The sequence below is a fragment of the Aspergillus tanneri genome (genome assembly GCF_003426965.1).
Source record: "Aspergillus tanneri strain NIH1004 chromosome Unknown AapTan_3_pilon_pilon_pilon, whole genome shotgun sequence".
NCBI classification, from domain to species: Eukaryota; Fungi; Ascomycota; class Eurotiomycetes; order Eurotiales; family Aspergillaceae; genus Aspergillus; species Aspergillus tanneri.
Genome location: NW_022984630.1, coordinates 2,967,676 through 2,989,953, shown reverse-complemented (window position 1 = coordinate 2,989,953; position 22,278 = coordinate 2,967,676). Strand labels below are relative to the sequence as shown.

The following is a 22,278-nucleotide window of genomic DNA, read 5'->3' as shown; positions in this document are numbered from 1 at the left end:
CATTCAGCTCGGCGGTGCTGATGTGCTGGTATAGCCCATCAATTATAAGAAAGATAGAAAGAGTTAACAGTGCATAGGTTGAGTATGCGCAGAATCATCAATTCATCCGGGGACTCGGTAGGATCCCTCATGTCTTGAAGTCAGGGGCTAAGTGAATCCAAATTGTCTGGTATTCGCAGCCTCCATGGTGAGTGCAGTGTACCCCCTGATAAGAATACCCTGACGGAGGTAATGAAAAATCATATCACGACGGTTATGGACCGGTACAAGGGGAATGCATATGCTTGGGTAGGCCTCCATACATACATGTATACGTATGTGTAACAGACACGTCAGGAAATGGTAACGAGATATTCAACGAAGATGGAAGCTTTCACGCCAGTACCATTTCCAGAGCCCTTGCGAGGATTCGTGCGCGTTGCGTTTGAGACGGCGCGAAAAGCGAGTCCCAAAGCGAAAATGTATATTAATGATTAAAAGTAAGTTCATCTACCATCTACTGAAAGGATAGTAGTGATGGATTAGTCTCGACTCGGCGGACTATGCCAAAACCAAGGGGATGGCAAACCATGTAAAGAAATGATTGATAGCTGGATTCCGATTGATGGAATCGGTGATAGTATCTATTTTATAAATAATGGCTCTGACGTGTACAGGCCCTCAGACGCTCTTCGGTAAATACACTTATCTGTCCTTGATAGAAAGCTAATTCAGCGGCGATGGATTCCCTCGTCTGGTGTCCCAGGGTAAGTTCATCTACCCCGCACATTCAATATGGATACAATCTGACATCCTGCACAGCGTTTAAAGCCCTTGCCTCCACCGGGTTGTCCGAGTGTCTGAAGTCGCGGTGATGGAAATGGATATCGCGGGCCCGCTTATAGGATTATCTGACTGTGAGTGGATCGGCAGTGACGTGTCACGGAGGCTAAGCAAATGGGTGGTGAATGCCTGTTCGGGGCTGGAACACTACAAGGGAATCACGGTCTTTTGGGGGGGGGGGGTCAGACAGGGTGAGTGAATATTAGTACCTCTAGGATGGTGACTGACGAGAGTAGGATTCGTGGCGTCGAAGAAGAGTGCTCTGCTGTTTGATGGGAATTATCCGGCGAAGGAGGCGTATAATGATATTCTCCATATTCTATGGGAGACTTGATTCGCAGATAAATATAGCATCCGGTAGCCTCGCCATCAATTTAATCCTCAATTAATCCATGATCTATCCATCCTAGTCAGACAAAGTCGGAATCTTCGGATGTCTTTATCCCACTATCATCATCATCGATCTATCCTTCTATTACCATCATCTACTCCTTTCCATCTAGATCTAGAGATGAAATGGCCATCCCCACCGCAGCTATTATTGTCATCGTCATCTTGGCCTGTCTCGCCGTCGTGTCGCTGGGCGCAGCGCTGACGAAACAATGGAATCCGCAACGCCCAGAGAATCGATTCACGTATCAGCGCGAACAGGAACAGTACATGCGCTCGGTGAGACTGATGAATCTGAGCCGGTTTCACCGCGAGTCAAGAGCTCGGGATGTGGAGGTGGGATGTACGTATCGTTGAGATTGGATCGGCTGTGGCTGATAGTATTAGATCTGGAGACGGAGAGTGGATCGAGGTTTTAATTCGGTAGGTTTGTCGTCATTATGGTGATGGTGGTGGATTGCTGATGGATGGTAGATGAATATACGCTTGTTGACGATATAGATATAGCTTACAATAATACTAACAATAATTTTTTTCACCTTGTAGTGCAGGATTAACGCTAGTAACTAGATATTTGCTTAGCTTCGGCTACTCCAACTAGTTAGCTATTAAATGGACTGAATCGAAGGACGCAGTATGACGCCGATCGCATCTCGAGCCTCTACCGAAATAAACCATTCCGTCTGTCTATATGTATTTGTCGTATCGTAGTCATCCAGGCTGATAATTTGGGACTGCGTTCTAGACTATATAATCCAAACTATATACTGCGATGCATCCAACCCAACTATTACAATCTACCAGTCGAATTCCCCAATCCCGCACTCTCCAGAATATCCTTCAACTCGGTCCCAATCTGCACCGCATAGACATAGCTATCGACAGCGACCTCTTCGCCATGATACATGCCGAACTTGGGCTCCGTCTTGCCCGGGAACGTGTTCGCAGACATGCGCGTCTTGCCGTTCTTAAGCGTCTGCTTCTTCCCGTCAAAGTACAGCTCGACCCATCCGTCCTCGGAGGTGTTGATCCCCAGGCCAATATGCATGGGCGTGTTAGCCTTGGGCTTGATGGACCAGAGATTCTCCATGTCGACGCCGAACTTGGCCTGGTACGCAAAGTTCAACGTGCCTTTTTTGATCTCGAGATCCAGAGGGATGTTGGCTCCGCCGTCGTGCTGGTTATTGGCTTTGAATTCCTTACTAATCATAAATCAGCATTATTATATAGGAATACAAGGGACAGAAAGGAGGGAAGGAGGGAGGAGGTACAATTGAAAAATACATAATCCATTCGGCACCTCCCCCAACATCACATTATATCCAATGTAATAAGTGGAGTCTTTTTTGGTCTTCCCGCGCATAGCGTGGTACTCGGTGCGGATATAGCCTTTATCACGATGGAAATGCAGAGCCGGCACACCCTTGGGATCCTTGTCCATCTTGATGTAGAGCTCGGGGGTGTTGCCATGACGCTTGTCGCCCTTGGCAGCTTCGAGGTTCACGCCGCCTAGAACGGATGGGTTGTCGCCCCGGGCGGCGTTGAAATCCAGGAGGAGTTTCCCCTGGACGAGAGAGAGGAGGGGAGCGAGGAGAAGTAGTTTCATTTTAGTTGGGTTGGCTGGACTTTTCTTGGTTGAGTTGAAGTGAGGGATGAATGGATAGGAATGGAGGTAGATTTATATCTGTATAGGATTGAAGATGAAACGGCCCCATCACGACGACGGAAGAACGGAGCTTTGGAGACTCCGGACATCCCATGTAGATCAGACATTGGATCCGTCGAATGATGATCTTCACTCCGTGGGATTCGACCAGGGTGTGGATTGTTGCGTCGGAATTGACTTGCTCCCGGTGACTTTGGTCTTGCAATTTAGACACCTGCATTTTAGACATCAGCATATTATTCAATGAATATTCTCCGGCTGTTTCGATTTTAGTCACTGGATAGGCATCATGATGAATGGTTACATATTATCCATATACATTAAGTAGATGTAAAAACGGTGAATATACAGAATCAATACAGCAAACGCATATCGGATCGATTGTACGGGGATTGGTACGCAATCAACAGCAAACGCAGCCTGGACCTTTGTTTGAAGGTGCATAAATAGACTTCCCCTCTTCCTCTTTCTCCCTCTTCCCTAATTATTCCTATCTCTTCACTGGGATCATGGAGATGTTCATTCTATTGATCCTAGTCACTTTATCCACGGGTATAAATACACTACGCCTTCCATAAGCATCATCAGGTCTTATAATTTCTTTCTGACCTCCCCATATAATTATTATTCTCTTCAGTCATTGAACTCTTCATATATACTCTTGTTTATCTTATATGTTTGCCGACTATGCCTCACTAAAGTATCTTGCATTATACCTTTCGGATATTTACACGGAACGATCCTATCCATGAAGGGTGGCATGATCTAGTCATCAAGTTTATGCAGGTAAGCATATAGAAAAGTCCAGGAAGAATAATCCTCTGCAAGACTATTCTAACTTGGACTTAGAGCGCCTACTCAGCATGCAAGGTTTCATACGGTCGTCCTCCCTCAGTTGAAACACTCAGCTTATATACATCATCTTGGTAGCTCGGAATGCAGACCAGGGATTAGATCAGAACATTGGACTTCTGAACTTGCCTGTGAATGAGCTTCCCCAGGGTATACCTCCTTCTCTATGTCCGATTATTTACCTTTTCTGTTTTCCATACGGTTGACTGTTGACGTCACTCCTGTGTCTCCGCTATAAACGTCGAAATGCCGCAGACGTCCAACAAATGGCAAATGTTCTTGACGGATATTATATAAATACAGTAACAATCACTGGTTTGTTCCATATTGGCTTACAATATCTACGGATGGAGCAATAGGCCTTTGCTTAGGCATAGTAGCGTGATCAATGTAAACCCCATTGAATCCATATCGCTACTCGGGTTGGCTTATTTACAGAAAATCATTTTCACCGGCGCGTTCAGCAGTGCCCCTTACCTCCGATCAAAGCCCTGAAAGTGGGGATTCCACCTCCATTGGATACGGAACTAGGCGGTCTTACCCTAGGGATTAGTCCAGCATAGAATGGAGATATAACCGAATCTGGCCGAAGAAAGGAGTCCTCCCGTTTCAGGTGCTAGATCAATTATAGTGAGTTTACCTCTTTGCCTCTGAAACTACATGCTTTATCTAATTTTTATAGTACTACCAAAAAATGTCATCTTTTTCGTGCCCTCTATCAGCCTCACTCAATGATTAGGAACGATGGCCATATATATATATATGGAAGCAGAGGAGCCTGTCTATAACAGTCAAGCCTAAGTCAGCTACTCCTTCTTAACCGTAGCAGATACAAATATTGGAAAACGTGGGGAAAAAACAGCTTACAAATATCGGGCCTTAACCAGGGCAGCTTTATATTATACTCAGTCTCAATACTTTTGCATGAGATCCTCTCCTGAAGTATTCGAATCTCATTTGCGAGAAGTGCACGATGCGCTTTGACCTACCTTTTTATAACCTATTGACACGGTAAGATTCCATCCCATGCTAATTTTCATTGCTGACTTTATCAGCCGTATAGTGATATACTATCCGGGAGTCGACCGTAACAGACCATCTCGGAACATACAGCACCTATACAGCTGAAGGTAGTTTGACCCATCCTATCGTGCACTCGCTCCTAGAGCATGGTCGCCCATGCTATTCCGGACTGATCTGGACTAAAGAACATCTTCTGCCTAGTCCTCCGTCCAGTGCTAGCGAACTGGACTGGAGTGAGCTGTTGTCTTGCCCGAAACAACTGACAAAGTACTCTCAACCGGGCTATGCAAGGCCCGACGTTCAGACCACTGTGAAGGCTTTCTGAGAGACTCCTGACGTATCTCCTGCCAATATCACTGTGCTACCTGGCTAATTAGTGACCTTGATCACTTTTAGTCCAGTAGAATTTTATTGAAAGCTCCTTTGAACCTGCTTGACAATACCAGCGGTGAAGACACACTCCTGGGATATTTCCACATCTTAAACTGGGCCTACTTATCATCCATCCATTTTGGCAGCCATCTTATTTATTAAAAATGACTGCCGTTAATACAAATACAAACGTGCTGGAAGCCAGCCGCTATGCTCCTGTCGCCACTCTGGTTCTGGGGAGACACTCAACAGGGGAGGAGGTCATCATGGGGAAGCGCTCGGGTCTGGTTTAAGAAGCAGAAGAATCTACGCCAAAATTGAGGCCAAAGGAATCTGCCTACTCCCGGCGGCGTATGGGTATCAACCCGGAGGAGGGAATCCGAAGCGACAGGTAGCTAGGCCTCGTCCATTTTTCACACTCTTGATTTCATAATTAGTTACTCCATGTTCGTTCCGATGCATTCATGGAAGTCGAGAAGTGAAATACTATGGTCAAAGCCTTGCTAATCGTTACGACATTTTTCTCTTGTATTTACTGGCCACAGCATATAAAGCCCGTGATATGGACCGGCATGGTTTCGAATGATTAGGTCTTCTCCAAAGCATTCTGAAGAAGAGCCATGTACTTCATTGGAGAAAACAATCAATGGCCAAGCAACGGAGCTCTCGACGGAGGATACAGGCTTCCTTCATGAACACCAGTATAGTTTTGCCAGAGTATGTTACTACGGCAATTGATAGGGAGCAGGATAACAGAACCGTCGTCTTCGGAACTGTCTGGAAATCAATATCATCGACCGTTGACTTGCGTGCTTGGATCACACACATATCCAAGACAAACATGCGTCGGTTGTCTTGCGAAGCTGGTGACATCCATTGAACTCGTCCTTCTTATTTCCTATGCGTCCTCTTCTTCCTTCTTCTCAGACAACTACATAACAATAAAATACACCAAACCCCCCCGTCTGGATTTGGACGGGACTTTTGCCCTGCACGCCCTCCGGAAGATGTTAAAGACAAGGAGAACACGAGGGTGTCAATGTTGCAAATTATCGACGAGCTGGAATAACAGCTGATCAGCTGCCGATCCTGCGGCTGACGTGGGAGACGGACTGGTTCGAGTGGAGATACTGAATATCAGGAAGGGTCAACTTGATGACGTCCGTGTCCGCGATCCCGAACTCATACATGCCGCCATGTTTGTGCTGCAAGATCCTTCACGAGCCGGCCGCGCGACAGTGCTCAAGCCTACTATATGACCAGAAAATATAGACCTGAGCTCCTCGAACGTAACGAGGCTGAGCTAACAGGGTAAATTTCAAGGCAAGTTTCGGGCAAACGACGAGGCACCACTCGACAAGTGTCAATATTTCAAAAATTTACCTGGTTAATTAGGGTTCTGATACCCTTTTTAGTCCAGTGGAATTTTATCGACAACGGGGGTTGGCCTCGCCGTACGTACGAGAGCCAGTCTGCTGGACAGAATCTAGTATTGCCAACAGGCCAGTCCGATCACTTGGCAAAAATGTGCATACTGAGGCAGATCGGCAGGCTTGAGCAGCATCGTCCGTCGTATATCAATGCCTTGCTCATTCAGTCCCCTGGACACACGCTGCCAGTTCCATGCGAGGGATGCCTTTCTCACCCTCATAAGGTATGTGTCCGTTTACCGAATGTCGCTGTACCAGACACCTCTCCCCAAGGCGAGGGGAGATTCAGGCGGACGAGAAATGACGGTGATGTACAGCCACTCATCATTCTCGCGTTTCATAAAGAGTGGACCTTTGTCCAACCGGTATGGTACCACCGGGTCGTCCGTGCTCTTTAGATGCTCAATAATCCTGGTAGCCTGATAATGATCCGAATAGGCTTTCCGTATTTCGTTCTTAAAGGAATGAGACGGCTCGACTACGGAAGTGAGGCACGCTGAATTCAGATCGATGTGTAGCACCCTCCTCTTTCATCTAGTGACTGCGCCGTGCGAGTGAAGGCTCGCCAGGAGCAGGCAAAAATGACGAGCACTCCGATTGCCAGGTCTGTATTATTTGATGTCGTCACACGTCAAGCCTCATCTGATGCCAATAGATGAGCAAACCAAGGCATTTGACGAGTTCAGCAGAGTGCCACGTTTTATCTCATGGCTCTAAACCACTATGAAGACGTTCTCCAGATTCGTTCAGCACGGCCCTTGACGGCCTATATCACATCGGCATTAAATTCTGCAGTGTGCAGTCAAGTGTCTTCCAAATCGGTTCGACTCTGTACTAGATAACAGCCCACCAGCCGACGACATCGGGAACGGCGCTCGCGACTTCGACGACAAAAGCTACAGTGGGAGGGTGCGTACTTCCCTGCTCCGCTGGCATGACGTCCGGCATGTTGCCGTTCCATGCGTGTTTTGAGGAGTCAATGCCTTCGCAATTGGTTCAGTAAGCAGACAACTGTCTGAGATATGGATGATCTGAGTCTATCTCAACCTCGTCATTACATGCTGTGGGATACGACAATGCATTCTATACCGTAGCAGACATCTTGTTGTCGCATGCAAGCCGCAAGGAGCTGCATATTGCCGCTATGGGGTGCTGGATACTCTGCCCATCACCCAGCGAGGTCTCTTCGCCATGTGGGGGTTGTCACCCTGTGCTCTGCTCTAAAGACTGAACCCTTTTAGCTACGTTATAGGCTGCCAGGAAGAAAGTCTCGTATCGTGACAATTTCGCTGGAAATTGTCGCGATGTTTAGGTCAGGTTCCGCCCATCGATAGAAGATGAATTCGTGTGACGCCATCAGATGGAGCTTATAACCTTGTAGATTCTCTACTTCGATGTCACAAGTTCCAGAGAAGCACTCGATATCCTCAAAATTCAGCCAGATTCAGGCAGCCCGCCTGATAACGACGAACTCGAAATTGATCTCACCCTGTGTGTCGGCTGCGAGATGGCAATGGGTGGGCATGTTATATAACAGATTATCGGAATGTATACTGGAGATGCAATATTGGACAGGTACAATCTGGCTGCACGCTAATATAGTAGAATATTGCTAACGGTTCACTAGGTGGAATATAGTGTCGTCAGAGAAATACCTGCCCACCTCGATAGAGAGGACCCCAGTAAGTATAAAGTGGGTTAGATATTCCCAAGTGCGTTCTGTCGAGTACAACCAGCATCACGAGGATGATCCCGCAAACCGTCCATCTCCACCAGTTGACGCAGTATATCACGACATTGAAGAGCAGCCGGAGGTCACAGCAATTCGACGCGACGTATAAATGCGTGTACCACTTGTTCTAAACTCCTGCGAGCGCATTACGATCACATGTGTTAACAGCATATATATGACAGTTTCGAACAACTGCTTTGTTTGCCCGCAGAACATGAGCACTCAGTTCTTGTTAGAAACTCATTCTTTTCAAGAGCTTCAAAAAAAAAAAAAAAAAAAGGCTATTGAGAAACTCCCGTCACACGCACTGCACTACACAATAGAACCAGACGAAAAGTTGGCTGCGTGGGTTTTTCTGCACTATCTGCTGCTGACTTGCACGGCTTTCCTAACATCGACTGACTCCAAACGCATATAGACCAGCTGCGACAAGCCGCAAAGCACCTGAACACAATATTCCTCTCCTTTATATGGAGGCACTATTGTTGTATTTCCGCCCCATTTCCTTTGTCGTGCTGCGTTTCTATCAGCCCCAACCTTGATTCCATTTGTGTCTTGAACCGTCGCCAAGTTACAATTAGACTGTGTTTTGTTAGGTCGCTTATTCCATGTTGTCGACCAACGCTGCACGGTAGCAGCGGTTGTTGCGCCAGAGGTCAATGACAGGCAGAAATGCATGGTCTCAACCCAGTTTTGAGAGAAATACGAATTTGCTTAGAATCACTCAGTTCAAAAGAGCCTTCTGTAGGCGATTTCAAGCCAGGTGTGAGCTTGACGATATCAGCCGGAGCCATGACTTGCGAAGTCGACAAGAGTTCGATATGAGCAGCTGGGTAGTTTAAGCCTGTAGGCTTTATCCTCAGATGGTGATCCCAAGCAAGTGTGTCATCTTTTAAAGTCCTTGTACGGCCTCCGACAAGCTGGCTACCTCTGGAACAAAGAGCTTGATGCAAAACTTTCCAGCTACCCAGCTGCTCATGTCGAACTCTTGTCGACTTCGCAAGCCATGGCTCCGGCTGATATCGTCAAGCTCACACCTGGCTTGAAATCGCCTACAGCGTTGTCCGTCCAGACCTTGGCTCTACACAGAGGAGAATGTTTGTATGCGCCATCTGGTGGCATACGTCTAGAGGCGAAATTCCGCAAATGTTGCAGACACTGCAGCAATGAATCTTGGCAGATGAAGGAAACGTCAAAGAATCCGAACCCATATAGTTTCTTCGCAGATAGATTTATTGTCCGCGGATGAGCATGAATTATGCGGCTTCAGATTCGCTTGGACAGCTCAGTCACAAAAAATCGTTTTATCTCTATCAGCCTGAAGCTATCATACCGTGTAGTATGCTGTTTGCCGTCGGGAGGGCTTTGGCCTTCCCTTCGCAGTCTGCATCTCCGACGGATTAAGTCAAGAGTGCAGCAATTACCTGTACCGCGGGCACGTCTCCCTGCAGTCGGAGTGACTCGCGGTATCCCGGTTTCCGGTCTAGCACCGCAGGACTGCATCCGTGTGTGTGCTTTACATAACCGGCTGCAAGGCATGAATGCATCGAGCTCAACAGATAATCGAAATAGCTTGACGACTGCTGATGATGACAGGCTTATTGGTCACTCTGCAATGTATAAGATCAAGGAAATAAGATATTGATGTACTTCTTTAGCCAAGGACCTGTGATACGAGATTGAAAAGAGCTCCTCTTGTCACGGTGAGAACAGCCGTGAGATGGCGAAGAGTCCTGAGCCAAAAGATAGCCAAAGACAGTAATCGCCATCCAAATACTTGTGGAAACCATTGGTGTCACATACCTAATTTCCCCGTATTGTCCTCCGCTTTCGCGAAAGATGAACGGACAGACCTATATCCCACTAATTAGCTTCTCAATGCAGGGTTTGTCTCCTCCCGCGCGTATGGATGCAGTCTTCACCCGATACTAATTGGTTTCGAACAGGAGCATTCGTTTACGCCAAGTAGCTATCGCAGACAGCAGTGTCTTTAAAGTACTTGACCCCATCTACAGAGAAATCCCGGCCCAAATACTGGAGTATGCACCAAAGCTTGGGACAGAATCAATAGATACCTGCCATAAATACAGTTCCAGCAGTGGAGAACCAGCGTTGCAGCGTAGAACTGCGCTTATTAGACCGAAATAAATCCAACGCCAGATGAAAATGAAAGCAAGAGCAATGTAAGTCTCATGCTGCGAGTGAAATCTCGATTGCCATCACATACTTTTTTCATGGGATCTTACTGACAGTGGGATAGTCCCCGCAGGCCAAGGTCCTGATTATCAACGAGAAAACCACACTGAGTCATGCTAGAACCGAAATTGCCAATTGAGATATCCCACAAATGAGACCAATGGTGATACTGGTCCGGACACTAGAGATCCTCCACGTCGTTTTGAGCTACTCCTATTGCCGAGTTCAATCCGTCATAGCCCCTGTGTAGTGCGAGCAAACTTGGTTTCTGAGCGGTTCTTCGGTCCATTCCATACCGCACAGACTGGATGGATATCATTCCAAGGTGTATATCGTATGGGACATCTGTGCTATATCCTTTCTTAGAGGTCGCTGAGTTGCCAGAAGACTATAGAATAAGGTACTGTCAATGTTTCAATACCTGGCTAATTAACTGACCTTGGTCATTATTCCGTGTTGGTGCTGATCACTTTGACAACTGCTGAATATGGTGAGCGCCGAATAAACTGGATCCAAAATGCAATCGATGCAGTTTACGATGTTAGGGATCGCGAGCGGCGGCGCCTCCTCGACCTGAGAGCTCGGGCCTGAGGGTTCCTTGACTTCTCGGTGGAACGAGAGCTGCGATTGATGGGGTTCGCTCAGTTTAGGCAAGAGATCGATATCATACTAGAGGAGGCAATTGCAGTCGAACATGAGCACTTTGTATGCGACCCATATCTCGGGATGGGTACGTGGGATGGCTAGAACACTGCAATCCCTGAGGGCCGGGCAATTCCTGCGCCGCTACGTTGCCGTATGTGATTCATTTCCCTTTTATTGCAGAGTTGATAACTGCTAACTTGGTTGAATTAGGCTCCCAATGTTCACGAACGATATCATAGTCCTGCAAGCTGATACAGCGTTGGTCAGCACGTCAACATGGAGATCATCTTCGTGGAACTACAATCATGGCAGCGAATACTTTATGCCAATACGTATTCCCCAATTGTATATCCGATTTTTTCTAAGAGAACAGTCGACTTGAGGATCTACGAAGAGGTGATCGGATGTCTCTATCCTTTATTCCAACAACATGAGTTGTTCCTCATCACCTGAAACCACGATTTGCAGAGCTGTGGGATCTCACCAGAAATTGCCAAACAAGTGGATTTCTACACCAGGATCGTCAAAATCAAAATGAACTAATAAACGACCCGCAAGGCCCCATAATCCGAGATCTAGGACTCCGATTCTTCAACTTCTATTCTTCTCTACCCATCATACACTCAAGCGTTATTAAACGTTCCGCTAAGCCACACAAGAGTGGATCTGACGAAGGCAGAACAATCCGATAGGACGGTTATAAATTAGAAATCAGACTGGCTTTTCACTCACCCTCCATGCTCCTGCCAACTATTCAAACACATAAATGATGGCGAAAAATCACATGCGTGCCTATGAACGCCGACAGGCCGTCCGTGAGTGGGTGAGGAAGGCTACCAAACACAAAAACTGCCCATTCTTCAATGGAATATCTCGATAGGAGCAAAGGCGTAATGCTGAGTACCAGCCTTATCTGGCGCCCTAACGTACTGCGGTGCATGCGCCGCAGGAGAACGTCGGTCAAGGACTTTGCGGAGATATAAACTCAGATATGCGAAATATTTATCTCGAAATTAGAGTCAGATATGTCAGTGTCTGTGGCCTTTTATATGGAATCTTTCAATATCTAGCTGGATGTGATCCTCGGTGTGGCATCTACTCTGATACCGAGCGGCCAGGAATGTTTCAAATTCCGCCGTTAATGGGGTTTAAATAAAAGGCTTTCTTCCAATAATTCTGGAATATCATTCTTTTCGTTACCCAAGTGCTCTCTAACGGCGGACGTCAGTGACAATTTCAGTCACGACCGAAAATCAACTTCCCAAGTCCCTTGGGGACTATAATTGACGATAACGTGCCACCGGGATTGGCCTGAGCCCCGTTCGGTGGTAGTTCTCTGTCTAGTTGCAGAAGGCCCGGATAACTAGCCGGTTTTGCGGCCCATTCCATACCACAAGCTGAGCATACCAGCTCCGCGATGGGATCTTCATGACGGTATGATATCACTTTTGAGATTGTCCTGGCAGAAATTGAACCAGGAAACGGGATACATGAGATATACATCAATTCACCATTCTCTGAGCTATAAAAGAAGCTGGCTTGGAAGGATTGAACATCGATTCCATTTAGACACTGGGTTGACAACTGTCTGAGCTCTTAAATCTCGCAGGTTGGAGTTTCAGACTCTCCCGAAATACAATTTGGTCGGAAAAAAAGGCCAGGAATTCGCCATATGCCAATCACCAACACGCACGTGAGTATTCATGTCCATCACATAGGGAAGCGGTCCCTAGCGCTACAATCACACCAAGGGGCTCTGACGTCTTCCAATTGACTGCCAATGGCAGTAGCATTCCTCATGGAAATATGCACACAACAGAGGCAGGCACATATAGTACAGCATTAAATGATCAAGCATTATATCTTTGCAGCACAAACCACCACCGCTGCATCCCACTGAGGTCGTCACTGGATTTATGCGGTTTTGTGCTACTATAGTATTTGGTGTCAATATTTTGGATTTACCTGGCTAATTAGGTACCTTAGTACCCTTTTATCCACTGGAATTTTATAGTCCTCCGCAGGTTGAGATGCCGGAGGTATCCCAAGTTGTCGGGTGGGTAAGAGAATATGAAGACGCCAATCTGCAGTAAGCATCCGTCAATTAATAGCCAGTGCTGGGGTTAATAATGCTTAGGAGGATACTGATCTCCCAGAACGGCACGGAAGTATTCATACCGTTCCAAGTATCAACAACAGCTGGGTTCGATATGTCAGAACAGGAAGACCCGGTAGAACGGGCCGCCAATATGACGATGCACAAGCTCGACCGTGGAATATCGACAGCGAAGAAGAATTGCGAAACTTGTCGAATCATCCTGGCGGTGGCCTTCCACCTTAGAGAAGCATCCTCACAAGGAGACACCCTGGATAAAACAAGAAGCCTACCTAGATACTATAAAATGCAACTCGACAAAACACTTATGGAATACTAAATATTGGAACCACATGCATTCCGTAAAATATCGAAGGTATGGACAAATCACCATGACAAGAAGCTTCAAGGAAGAGCGCTATGTTGGCCAACGGGGAGATTTCATGGTGTTCAAAGCTCCAGACTGTTAGCCTCTCCGCATGCAAGCAGAGTACATGGCTATATCGGTTGCGGCTCGAAAACTACGGCTCTATACGGATTCCGAGCTGGCAGGAAGCGCGCAATTCCATGCTTGCAAAAAACATGTTGACAGCATACTCCACTAGAACCGGTGACGCAATTCGTTGTCAAGATATTGCACTACCCGAGCGGTCTCTGCACTACTGAAGCCTGGTGAATTCTTAAAGCCAGTGTCCATATCAGGAAATCAAATATCAATAACCAGGAGCATCTCGAGAGTTAATGGTTCCAAAATAACACATACTCCAAGATACGAACTTTTACTCTCGAAGAGAAATCAACGCCAACTGTTTGAATTATCTTGAGGCTTCCAAGGAGCGGTTGGATGAAATGCGGAATACTCTCATTCAACTACACTGTGAATTATAATATACCTAGTCTCTTAAATACAAAATGGGAGTACTGATAGCGAGTGGCTAAAATCCGGAAAGACCAGAGAGCGGCGGATGGCCCATTCGCCAAAGCAAGATAGACAAGCTAAACAAAGCACCACGTTCTGTCTACATCATTACCACATAATACGATCGGAAAATCGATTCTATGTGAGTGGTCGAGAATATTTACAGTTACAATGAGTGTTCTTCGGAGTATGGACACTCATGTCTATACCCTGCCCAAGTCTTGCTATATACATGCTGTCTTATGAAGGTTCACTTTACAGGCTACTCGCGAGGACCCTCGGAATCAATATGTTCCAGAGAAGCCGATGTGCAGCATATACTCAACAATGATTTAAGGACCAGTCTTACCCAGTATACAAAGAATATTAGAATCTAAGATGTCGGAAAGAGGAAACCGGAGTTATCCTCATGAGCCATGTCGCCGCCAAACACGATATGGACAAATATATAGGCCAAGAAGAACAAGACGGGGCTGAGGCTCTCACAATCAAAGATCTAGCTTCCCGATCTTGCCGAAGGTCATCTGGTGCATCAAGTGTCTTCGAACGTCAATCAAGAAGTACAATCCCGCAGAATACGAGCCCTTCTCTGTGGGTGTGTGTTGGACGCGAAGGCCTCGGTAACTGATACCTCAGTGAGAAAGGAGTATATGGCTCCGCAGGGGTAGTTCCAAGCTCACTGAGGAGAGGAGGCCAAACATTCTAGAATACTCACTGTCCTTTTTATGCAGCTGTTCTAGAGCGTCCGCAAAATAAAGGATCTGGTTGAGATGATTTCGACCCTGTGCCATGACAGAACTTAGTCGTCGGAATGAATCCAAACAATGGATGACAGTCTAATAATCCTACGAATTAAATGCGACCTTTTGCAAACTCTCACTGAATGTGCTGCTGTAGTCATTCTGACCTAATATGAGTGAGAATTGACTGATAATCTGTGTGCATCTAGTCTGGTCATGGTCTCACGAATTATTGTCATTGCAAACGGCGACACAGTTGGCATCACTCAACATACCCAGAAGGGGCATAACGTCCGTCTGTGTGTTGGCTAAGGAGTTAGCCTCGATTTATGGCTCTACGGAACAAGAAAATTCTGACCCTTTTCCTTAGGGATCAACTTTTCTGTCTGGGGCGATGAGAAGACTCGCGTCTCTCTCCGCTGGCGATGCATGGGAATAGCCGTGGACGTGTGTGGTTCTCTATATCCTCTCACGAACCTATTAGCAATTGTGTGTTTGAATCTCAAGCATATGATTGCAATAATGACCTCCCGGGCTCAGGACCCGCTCGTCTTATACCTCTATACCTCCCAGTCTGATATACAGTCCTGATACAATAATAACCTATACTTTGTGAGATTCTCCGGTTCAGTGTGAGCTGCCCATGACCATTATTCTTCATACTTCCTCCTTTAGGAAATTGAACAGCATTCGATCTTGTATCATACATCGAACCTTTAGCTCAGTACTCGTACCCACATTGGCTTAACTCGCTAGGTCGATTCCTAACAGTTCTCATTCCCCAACTGTCTTAATCTGGTACGGTGTTTCTATATAGTCTATACAAGCGATTTTAGAACTGTTACGCGTGGGGTCGGTAACGAGCTGAATGGTGCGCTATGGTACAAATGGGAATATATATATATATAGGAGGTAAGATAAGACCACGTATATTGCAGAGCTAGTCGCTGAGCTTCAAGAGTTCAGGTCAGAAAGTGAGAACATATGTGAATAATTATATGTTAACTATATGTTGGCACCTGACTAAGCATCCTAGCAAAACATCCGACGAACCTGAGCTATTGTCCAGCTATCACGCTTCCCGAGTGCTCCTAACACTATCTTCCCCTCCAAGAGGCGTTGCCCTCGAAGCCGACAGAGATGTTCGGTTTATGCTGGCGAGGCATGTTTTCTATAATGGGTGCTAAATGGTTTTTCTCTACAGCCTATCATCCTCAGACTGACGGTCAGACGGAGAGAATAATCCAAGTTATTTATTGAAACGATGCTACGACACCAGCTTACCTGTGACCCGAATGCTTCCTGGGTATCCTTTCTGCCTTCGTTTATCTCTACTATTAATGGGACGGCAAATGCTTCGACAAAAGCCTCGCCGCATCGGCTACTGTTCGGTATGGATCTGCGCCGACCATGGAATGCAGTTAAAGAATACCTTGGGGGCCAAGATTTCTCGTCCAGGGTAGACGCCGAGGAGGCCCTTGCCTTTGCCTCACTCCGAATGAAAGAGATATACGACCGAAGGCATGAAAAACCTCCTGTCTTTAAACCTGATGATAAGGTTACCATACGTCTCCACAAGGGTTACTCTATCCCGGCTGCGAAGCGCTTCGGAAGAAAGCTCTCCCAACAGTACTCTGCTCCTCTTGAAGTTATTAAGCGCGTCGGACGTTCCGCCTACCGTCTCCGGTTACCAGCCAGCCGGAAAATTCATCCGGTGATATCTGTTGCCCAACTTGAGCCGGTTCCTGATCCCCAGAGTGACCCGTTTGGCCGTGCACCTGCCTGTCCTCCACCGGTCACTGACGAGCGTTTTCCTGATCAGATAGATCGTTGGGAGGTGGAGCGTATTCTTAACAAACGAATCGTGCGAATCGGTCGAAATCGAACTCCCTTTACTGAATACCTGGTGCGCTGGAAAGGGTACTCATCGGAAGAAGACCAATGGGTCCGGACTAAGGATATTGCCGCTGACGAGCTCATTGAGGAGTACGAGCGTTCGACTACTAATATACCTCCATCATCCTAGGCCGAAGATCGACGGCGATGTCGATTAGGTGTTTTCTATTCCCTGTTCCTCTTTCTCTAAATTGCTACCATCCCTCGTCGCACTAAATTGTTTTCGCGATTTCCTTAATATCTTACTTAATATGCTTCCTTCATCATATATCTAGTTAATGGTGGTGGTCGAGGGCGACCTTATTTTGTAAAAACCCCCATATGTTGCACGTTCAGACGGGTCGGAACTGCATAAGTGGTTCTTAGCGGTCACCCTACTTCATTCGTCCATGCTTCGAACGCTTGACCTCGTCCACCTTCAATCTTGATCGACACACTAATCAATGAAATTGACCATGTTCTTCCTCTGAGCTTGCGTGTTTTACCTGTAGTATGGATACATGCGGCATGAAGGGCATATGCGCCATAGATCCAAATGATGATATTGGTGCGGTTGGTCGGTGTCTTAGATGGTGTCTTGCAGAGTTCTGAATAGCTTCATGTTTACTATACTAGACAGATGAGCTTTAGTAAGTGTGGTTGCGCGGGTAGTCGCTGCTTGACAACAGTCACTGTTCCATTCACTGCATTTTTGCGCTGTTCCTCTCCTTCTCTCCTTCGCTTCTCTTTTCAAGTCTTCAAGACCTCGTTTTCAAGGTACGTGCGCACCCATGCTTCGCTTCACTTCTTTGATTTTGCTTCATTTCATTGTGTGTGTTGGCTGTATCCAGGTGCGCTTATTTCGAGTCTCTGCGGGCTTGAGGTGTGGATTAAGCGTCTACGCGCTTTAGTTTCCATACGTGTTTTAGTAGAGCTTTCGCACCTTTATGTGTCAGCCGATCAGAATGACGGCTTTTTCCAGAGCGTTCTTGCATGTTTTGAGCTTGCTAATGTGGGCGTTTTGTAGATGGTTCGTCGCCGCGCTTCCTCGACGCCTTCAGGGGAATCTTCGCCGCGCGGCCGCCGCCATCGCGCAGTTCGTCACCAGTTACTGTCCTCTGCGGAGGAAGAGTTTGTCCTTGTGCCTGTGCCCCGCTCGGCCTCGCCAGAGTGGGAGGGGTTTCGATTCCCCTTCTCCCCTTCCTGCTTCGGCGGAAACGGTTCGGGCCGAATCGCCCTCCTCGAGGCGTTCGGTAAGCCTGGTCCGTTTGTGAGAGAAAACATTATTAATTCGTGCGAAGTTTCATCGCTCTCTTCTCCTTCTTTGTCGGCGGCCTCCGTTGGGCCGGTGCGAGGAGGTTAAGCAAATTAATAATTCTACCAATACTACAGATGTCGATTCTATTAATACTATAGACGTTCTACCACCTCCACCTATCAATCGCTCTTTTGCCTTTGATAAGGAAGCATTGGGTTTTCTTAACGAATTGACTCGTGAGCATGGCTATGCATACTCTGACAGCCAAAGCATCTGAACGTGACAAGCAGACGGCATATTAAAGTGCGCTACCTGCAATGTCATAAAAGTGGTGCTTACAGAAGTCGAATTAATGAGCAAAAGTAAGCAGCGGGAATACTCTCGCTTGGACAATTGCCTCTTTCGTGCAGTCCTTGTCATGGTTTTGTTGTCTCTGCGCTAGTAGAGTAAAAACATTCGACCATAACGAGGTACAAAGATGACTGATTGAAAGATCAGTTGCTTCTAGCACCCTCTATAGGAGCGGAGGCCATGTCTGAGTGGTATACTGTGTTTAACGGTTATCAGTCCTTGGCCATTCAGAATCAGCCTGATATTTAGAAATCAGTTACCCAAAGTATAATCATGCACCATCTCCGGCTCACACACATTCAACATTGCGCCATTTAGATGTTGAAAAGCATACAGATACCCTCAAGGACTAGCTTGTAGCTGGTATTCAGCCTCAGCAGATTGTTGATGCTGCAAGAACAAAAAGATGTCTATTCTTCCACGCGATGCCTATAACTCACGACAAAGAATCAAGAGTTTTTGATGGAAAACCCCCAATTCAGGCGGCTCTTCTAACTGCTCTTCCTAAAGAGGGAGGGTGGCTTTTAACTCCATAAAGGACTCGGATGACCACCTTACGGGACTGTTATACACGCATGGAAGCTGGCTTGATCTCTTGCATATGAATTTCGTTCTCTTAATTACGGATTGCACTTACGAGACCAACAAGTATAAGATGCCGATGTTAGATATTAACTTCCATATTTGCTGTTCGATACGAATGACGAATACCAAAACGGGTCCGATTAATATGTTGAAGAACGTTCTATTTATCAAGTTTTGCAGGACTAGAAAAATATAGTTAGTAACCAGTTTTTGGAGGAGGATGACGCTGATCAATTCCAGAGATGTGAAATAAGATAGGGACAACTTTAAATATCAACTGGTACTAATACAGTAAAATCTAACGGGGTTAGCTTTTCCTTTATTGAAGAATGCATTGGGATAGGGGTAATGCTATGTGTCAATTGTTTGAAGATTAACTGGTAGGTAATGCACTGCCTTGTTTCTTTAAATCCAATGATATTTGTTAGGGCATATGATGTCATTCGGCATATCTACAGTGAATCCGCTCCGACTCCGACTCCGACTCTCTCCGACACCAGTCTCTCCCGTCGAGTTTTCATCTGCGTGTCATGATGGTCAAAAGGGAGCGAAAGCGGTCCTGTCGTCGATGCGTCGAATTGAAGGTCAAGTGTGCTGTCAACGAGGGGAGCAATCGATGTCAACGCTGCTTCCGACTCGACCATGCATGTGTATTCCCGGACATGTCCACTCGTAGACCAAAGTGAGTTCATTTAATAGAAGTAAATTAAACCATGCTAACCAGGTTAGGAGTCGGATTGATGCATTGCAGGAGAAGGTGGATGGATTGCTGTTTCAACTGGGCCATAATGTATCTCTACCAGACCGACTTTGTCTACACTCGACTGACGGACCTGCAGACTGGTACATCAAATGCCGGGAAATTAAATTCAGATCCAACAAGCCCATGTCCAATTCCAGACCTCCTCACGCAGGCAGGCCCCCTGCTGGAGAAATTCCGCAGCGTCAAAATGCCCCAATTCCCCTTCGTTGTCATCCCATCCACCACCACAGCCTGGACGCTACAGAACCAATCCCCCTTTCTATTCCTTGCCATCATGGCCGCCAGCACGGAGGACAACCCTGTGCTGCAAAAGACCCTCGACCAGCAGCTCAAGCAGCGCATTGGACTGAACATCATCATGAACAACGAGCGCAGCATGGATCTCCTCCTGGGTCTGCTCGTCCACATCGCATGGGACCATTACCGATGGGAGACCGTGCATACCGAGATGTTCCTGTTGTTGCAGCTGGCGATGACCCTCGTGGCGGATCTGGGGCTACAGACGGGAGGATTGACCATGAAAAGCATCAGTATCTCCGCAGGATGCAAGGCAGGACGTACGAGTGATGAACTCGTCGCGTCGGCTGAGGGTAAACGGGCATTTTTGGGGGTGTTTTATCTCTGTTCATTGTGAGTCACGCCTCGGTATGTATGGACTGAATCTGGTGGGCCTGACTGGGTAGATTGTCGCTGTTTCGACCCCAATTGCATATGAAACACACGGATTGGATCGACCATTGCTGTGCCTCTCTCTCTGAGAACCCCGAGTATCCAACCGATCGAATATTGAGAACATATATCGATAGTCAGTCCCTCAAGTATACACCAGAGGACACTCTTCCTCTCGAGATACAACACCCCAATCATCCACATGACGCCCTGATCGACAACTGTACACACCAATCCACATCTATATCGAAGAGAGACAGACTAACAGATACAGGGACACACTTCTTCGAACTCAAATCCCGCCCTGTTCTCCTCCTCGGTCAGCTACTCGAGCGCCCCAGCCCGTCCAAAATCCACCTGTCTACTCTCATCGCCTCCACCGAGACCTTCCTCGTCTCGTTCCCCACCATCCCAGCGGACCGCGCCGTCCATCTCCCGCTGTCATTCCACACCTACGTATGGTACGCACTGCTGAGTCTATCCAAGACTCTCCTCCTCGCCGACGCAGAGTGGGCGCGATCCCTAGGTCTGGAGGCGCGCGTGTATGACTGCGCAGGGGCGGTGATGATGCGGTACGAGAAGCTCTCTTCCGGGGAGGATTTCTGGTCCAATAGTCATCGGACCATAGGGAAGATGGTGACGTGGTTGAAGGGACAGATGACGCAGCGTAGAGAGGCTGCATCTCAGGAGATTGGACATCATGGGGTGGATTCTGCAACAGGGTTCGATGATTTGGGCGTGGATTGGGATGCGGATCTGTGGCAGCAGACAATTGAGGGGTCGTGGTTTTTTCCCATGTTTTCGCCGGGACGTGATAGTTAATGTCTTATTGACTACATTCTTAAAATAGGGATTTTATAGTAGGGGACTGCTATAGCCGCACCCTATTCACTAATACCCCATATTATAGTTAGTTACCCCTTCCAAAATAGTCAGGATGGGTGGCTAAACCTGAGCCAGTATGGTCTGCGCGCAACCCTGAGACTTTGTGAGACTGAGCTTCTGTAAGTATCTTCCCCTACCAGCTCGTAACTTTCGTCTGTCGTGTTCCTGACTGTAACAAAGCAACGTGAGCACTTCTAACTAGTTCATAACTGGCTACATATGGGTTGTTAACCGGTTTCTAACCGGTTAGCCCATGTAGTTATCCTTGCCAGACCTTAAAAAGCATGTCACAACACACGAGGGGCATTTTATGGACACTTTGACTCCGGTTGGTCGTCTGCAGCAGAAGGGCATCGATGCGGCTGCTAGTAAATATAGTTCGTAACCCGTTCCTAACTGGTTGCCAAATGGTTAGAAGTCATGATAAGCATAACTTGACTGGTTGCTAACTGGTTAATTTATAATCATGACTGTTTGCGCCTGGATTTTATTAGATCATTTAAGGAGCGGTTGCTAATCAATTAACCACCAGTTAGCCTGGTGCCGCAAAGTGATGGCATCTGCCGCCCTCCACACTCGCGATCTCTCCCCTTTCTACCACCACCCACTCTTTTTCAGAGACATAAATCAGACTGATTAAGCACTGGTTCTTTACTCATTGCTAACCAGTAAAGGACCGTTAATAATTCAAAACCAGTTAAACCTGCACTGCCTTATGGTAAAGGAAACTCTGTAAGTGCATAAATCGTCTTCTAACTGGTTGGTAGTGAAAAGGACTGGAGCCCGTTTAACCTCTCAGGCCAATGTCCCTATTGTCCCCGTTGTCCCTATCGTCCCTACTGTCCCTACTGTCCCTTTTGGCCCTGTTGCCACCTTTGGCCATCGGCCCTCGATCCTGTCACATGACTTCCCACTCTGTTTGTTTACCTCTCGTTTTCCTCTTCCTTTCTTCCCTCAACGATTCCTTTTTGTGCATAACCTATCCCATAGGTTCTACGGGTTCAGCCCCT

General features: G+C 47.0%; 5 protein-coding genes across 5 annotated transcripts; 4 read left to right on the top strand and 1 right to left on the bottom strand.

Annotated features, from left to right (window-relative positions):
- Positions 1–1,338: 1,338 nt before the first annotated feature.
- ATNIH1004_004786 (uncharacterized protein) lies at positions 1,339–1,631 on the top strand (the record flags this gene model as incomplete). Its single annotated transcript, XM_033569454.1, has 2 exons — positions 1,339–1,555; positions 1,600–1,631. 2 exons carry the CDS (start codon positions 1,339–1,341, stop codon positions 1,629–1,631), a joined length of 249 nt encoding a protein of 82 aa, XP_033428260.1.
- A 371-nt stretch (positions 1,632–2,002) lies between these two features.
- ATNIH1004_004785 (uncharacterized protein) lies at positions 2,003–2,818 on the bottom strand (the record flags this gene model as incomplete). The annotated part of the gene is made up of 2 exons (XM_033569453.1): positions 2,003–2,414; positions 2,484–2,818. 2 exons carry the CDS (start codon positions 2,816–2,818, stop codon positions 2,003–2,005), a joined length of 747 nt encoding a protein of 248 aa, XP_033428259.1.
- Positions 2,819–6,650: 3,832 nt separating this feature from the next.
- On the top strand, positions 6,651–8,396 carry ATNIH1004_004784 (uncharacterized protein; the record flags this gene model as incomplete). Its single annotated transcript, XM_033569452.1, has 3 exons — positions 6,651–6,779; positions 7,937–8,046; positions 8,183–8,396. The coding sequence occupies 3 exons, from the start codon at positions 6,651–6,653 to the stop codon at positions 8,394–8,396; spliced, it is 453 nt and encodes a 150-aa protein (XP_033428258.1).
- Positions 8,397–17,784: 9,388 nt separating this feature from the next.
- On the top strand, positions 17,785–18,120 carry ATNIH1004_004783 (uncharacterized protein; the record flags this gene model as incomplete). Its single annotated transcript, XM_033569451.1, has 2 exons — positions 17,785–18,010; positions 18,059–18,120. The coding sequence occupies 2 exons, from the start codon at positions 17,785–17,787 to the stop codon at positions 18,118–18,120; spliced, it is 288 nt and encodes a 95-aa protein (XP_033428257.1).
- A 1,364-nt stretch (positions 18,121–19,484) lies between these two features.
- Positions 19,485–21,205, top strand: ATNIH1004_004782 (Zn(II)2Cys6 transcription factor domain-containing protein; the record flags this gene model as incomplete). The annotated part of the gene is made up of 5 exons (XM_033569450.1): positions 19,485–19,633; positions 19,681–19,741; positions 19,791–20,344; positions 20,398–20,606; positions 20,658–21,205. The coding sequence occupies 5 exons, from the start codon at positions 19,485–19,487 to the stop codon at positions 21,203–21,205; spliced, it is 1,521 nt and encodes a 506-aa protein (XP_033428256.1).
- Positions 21,206–22,278: the final 1,073 nt, after the last annotated feature.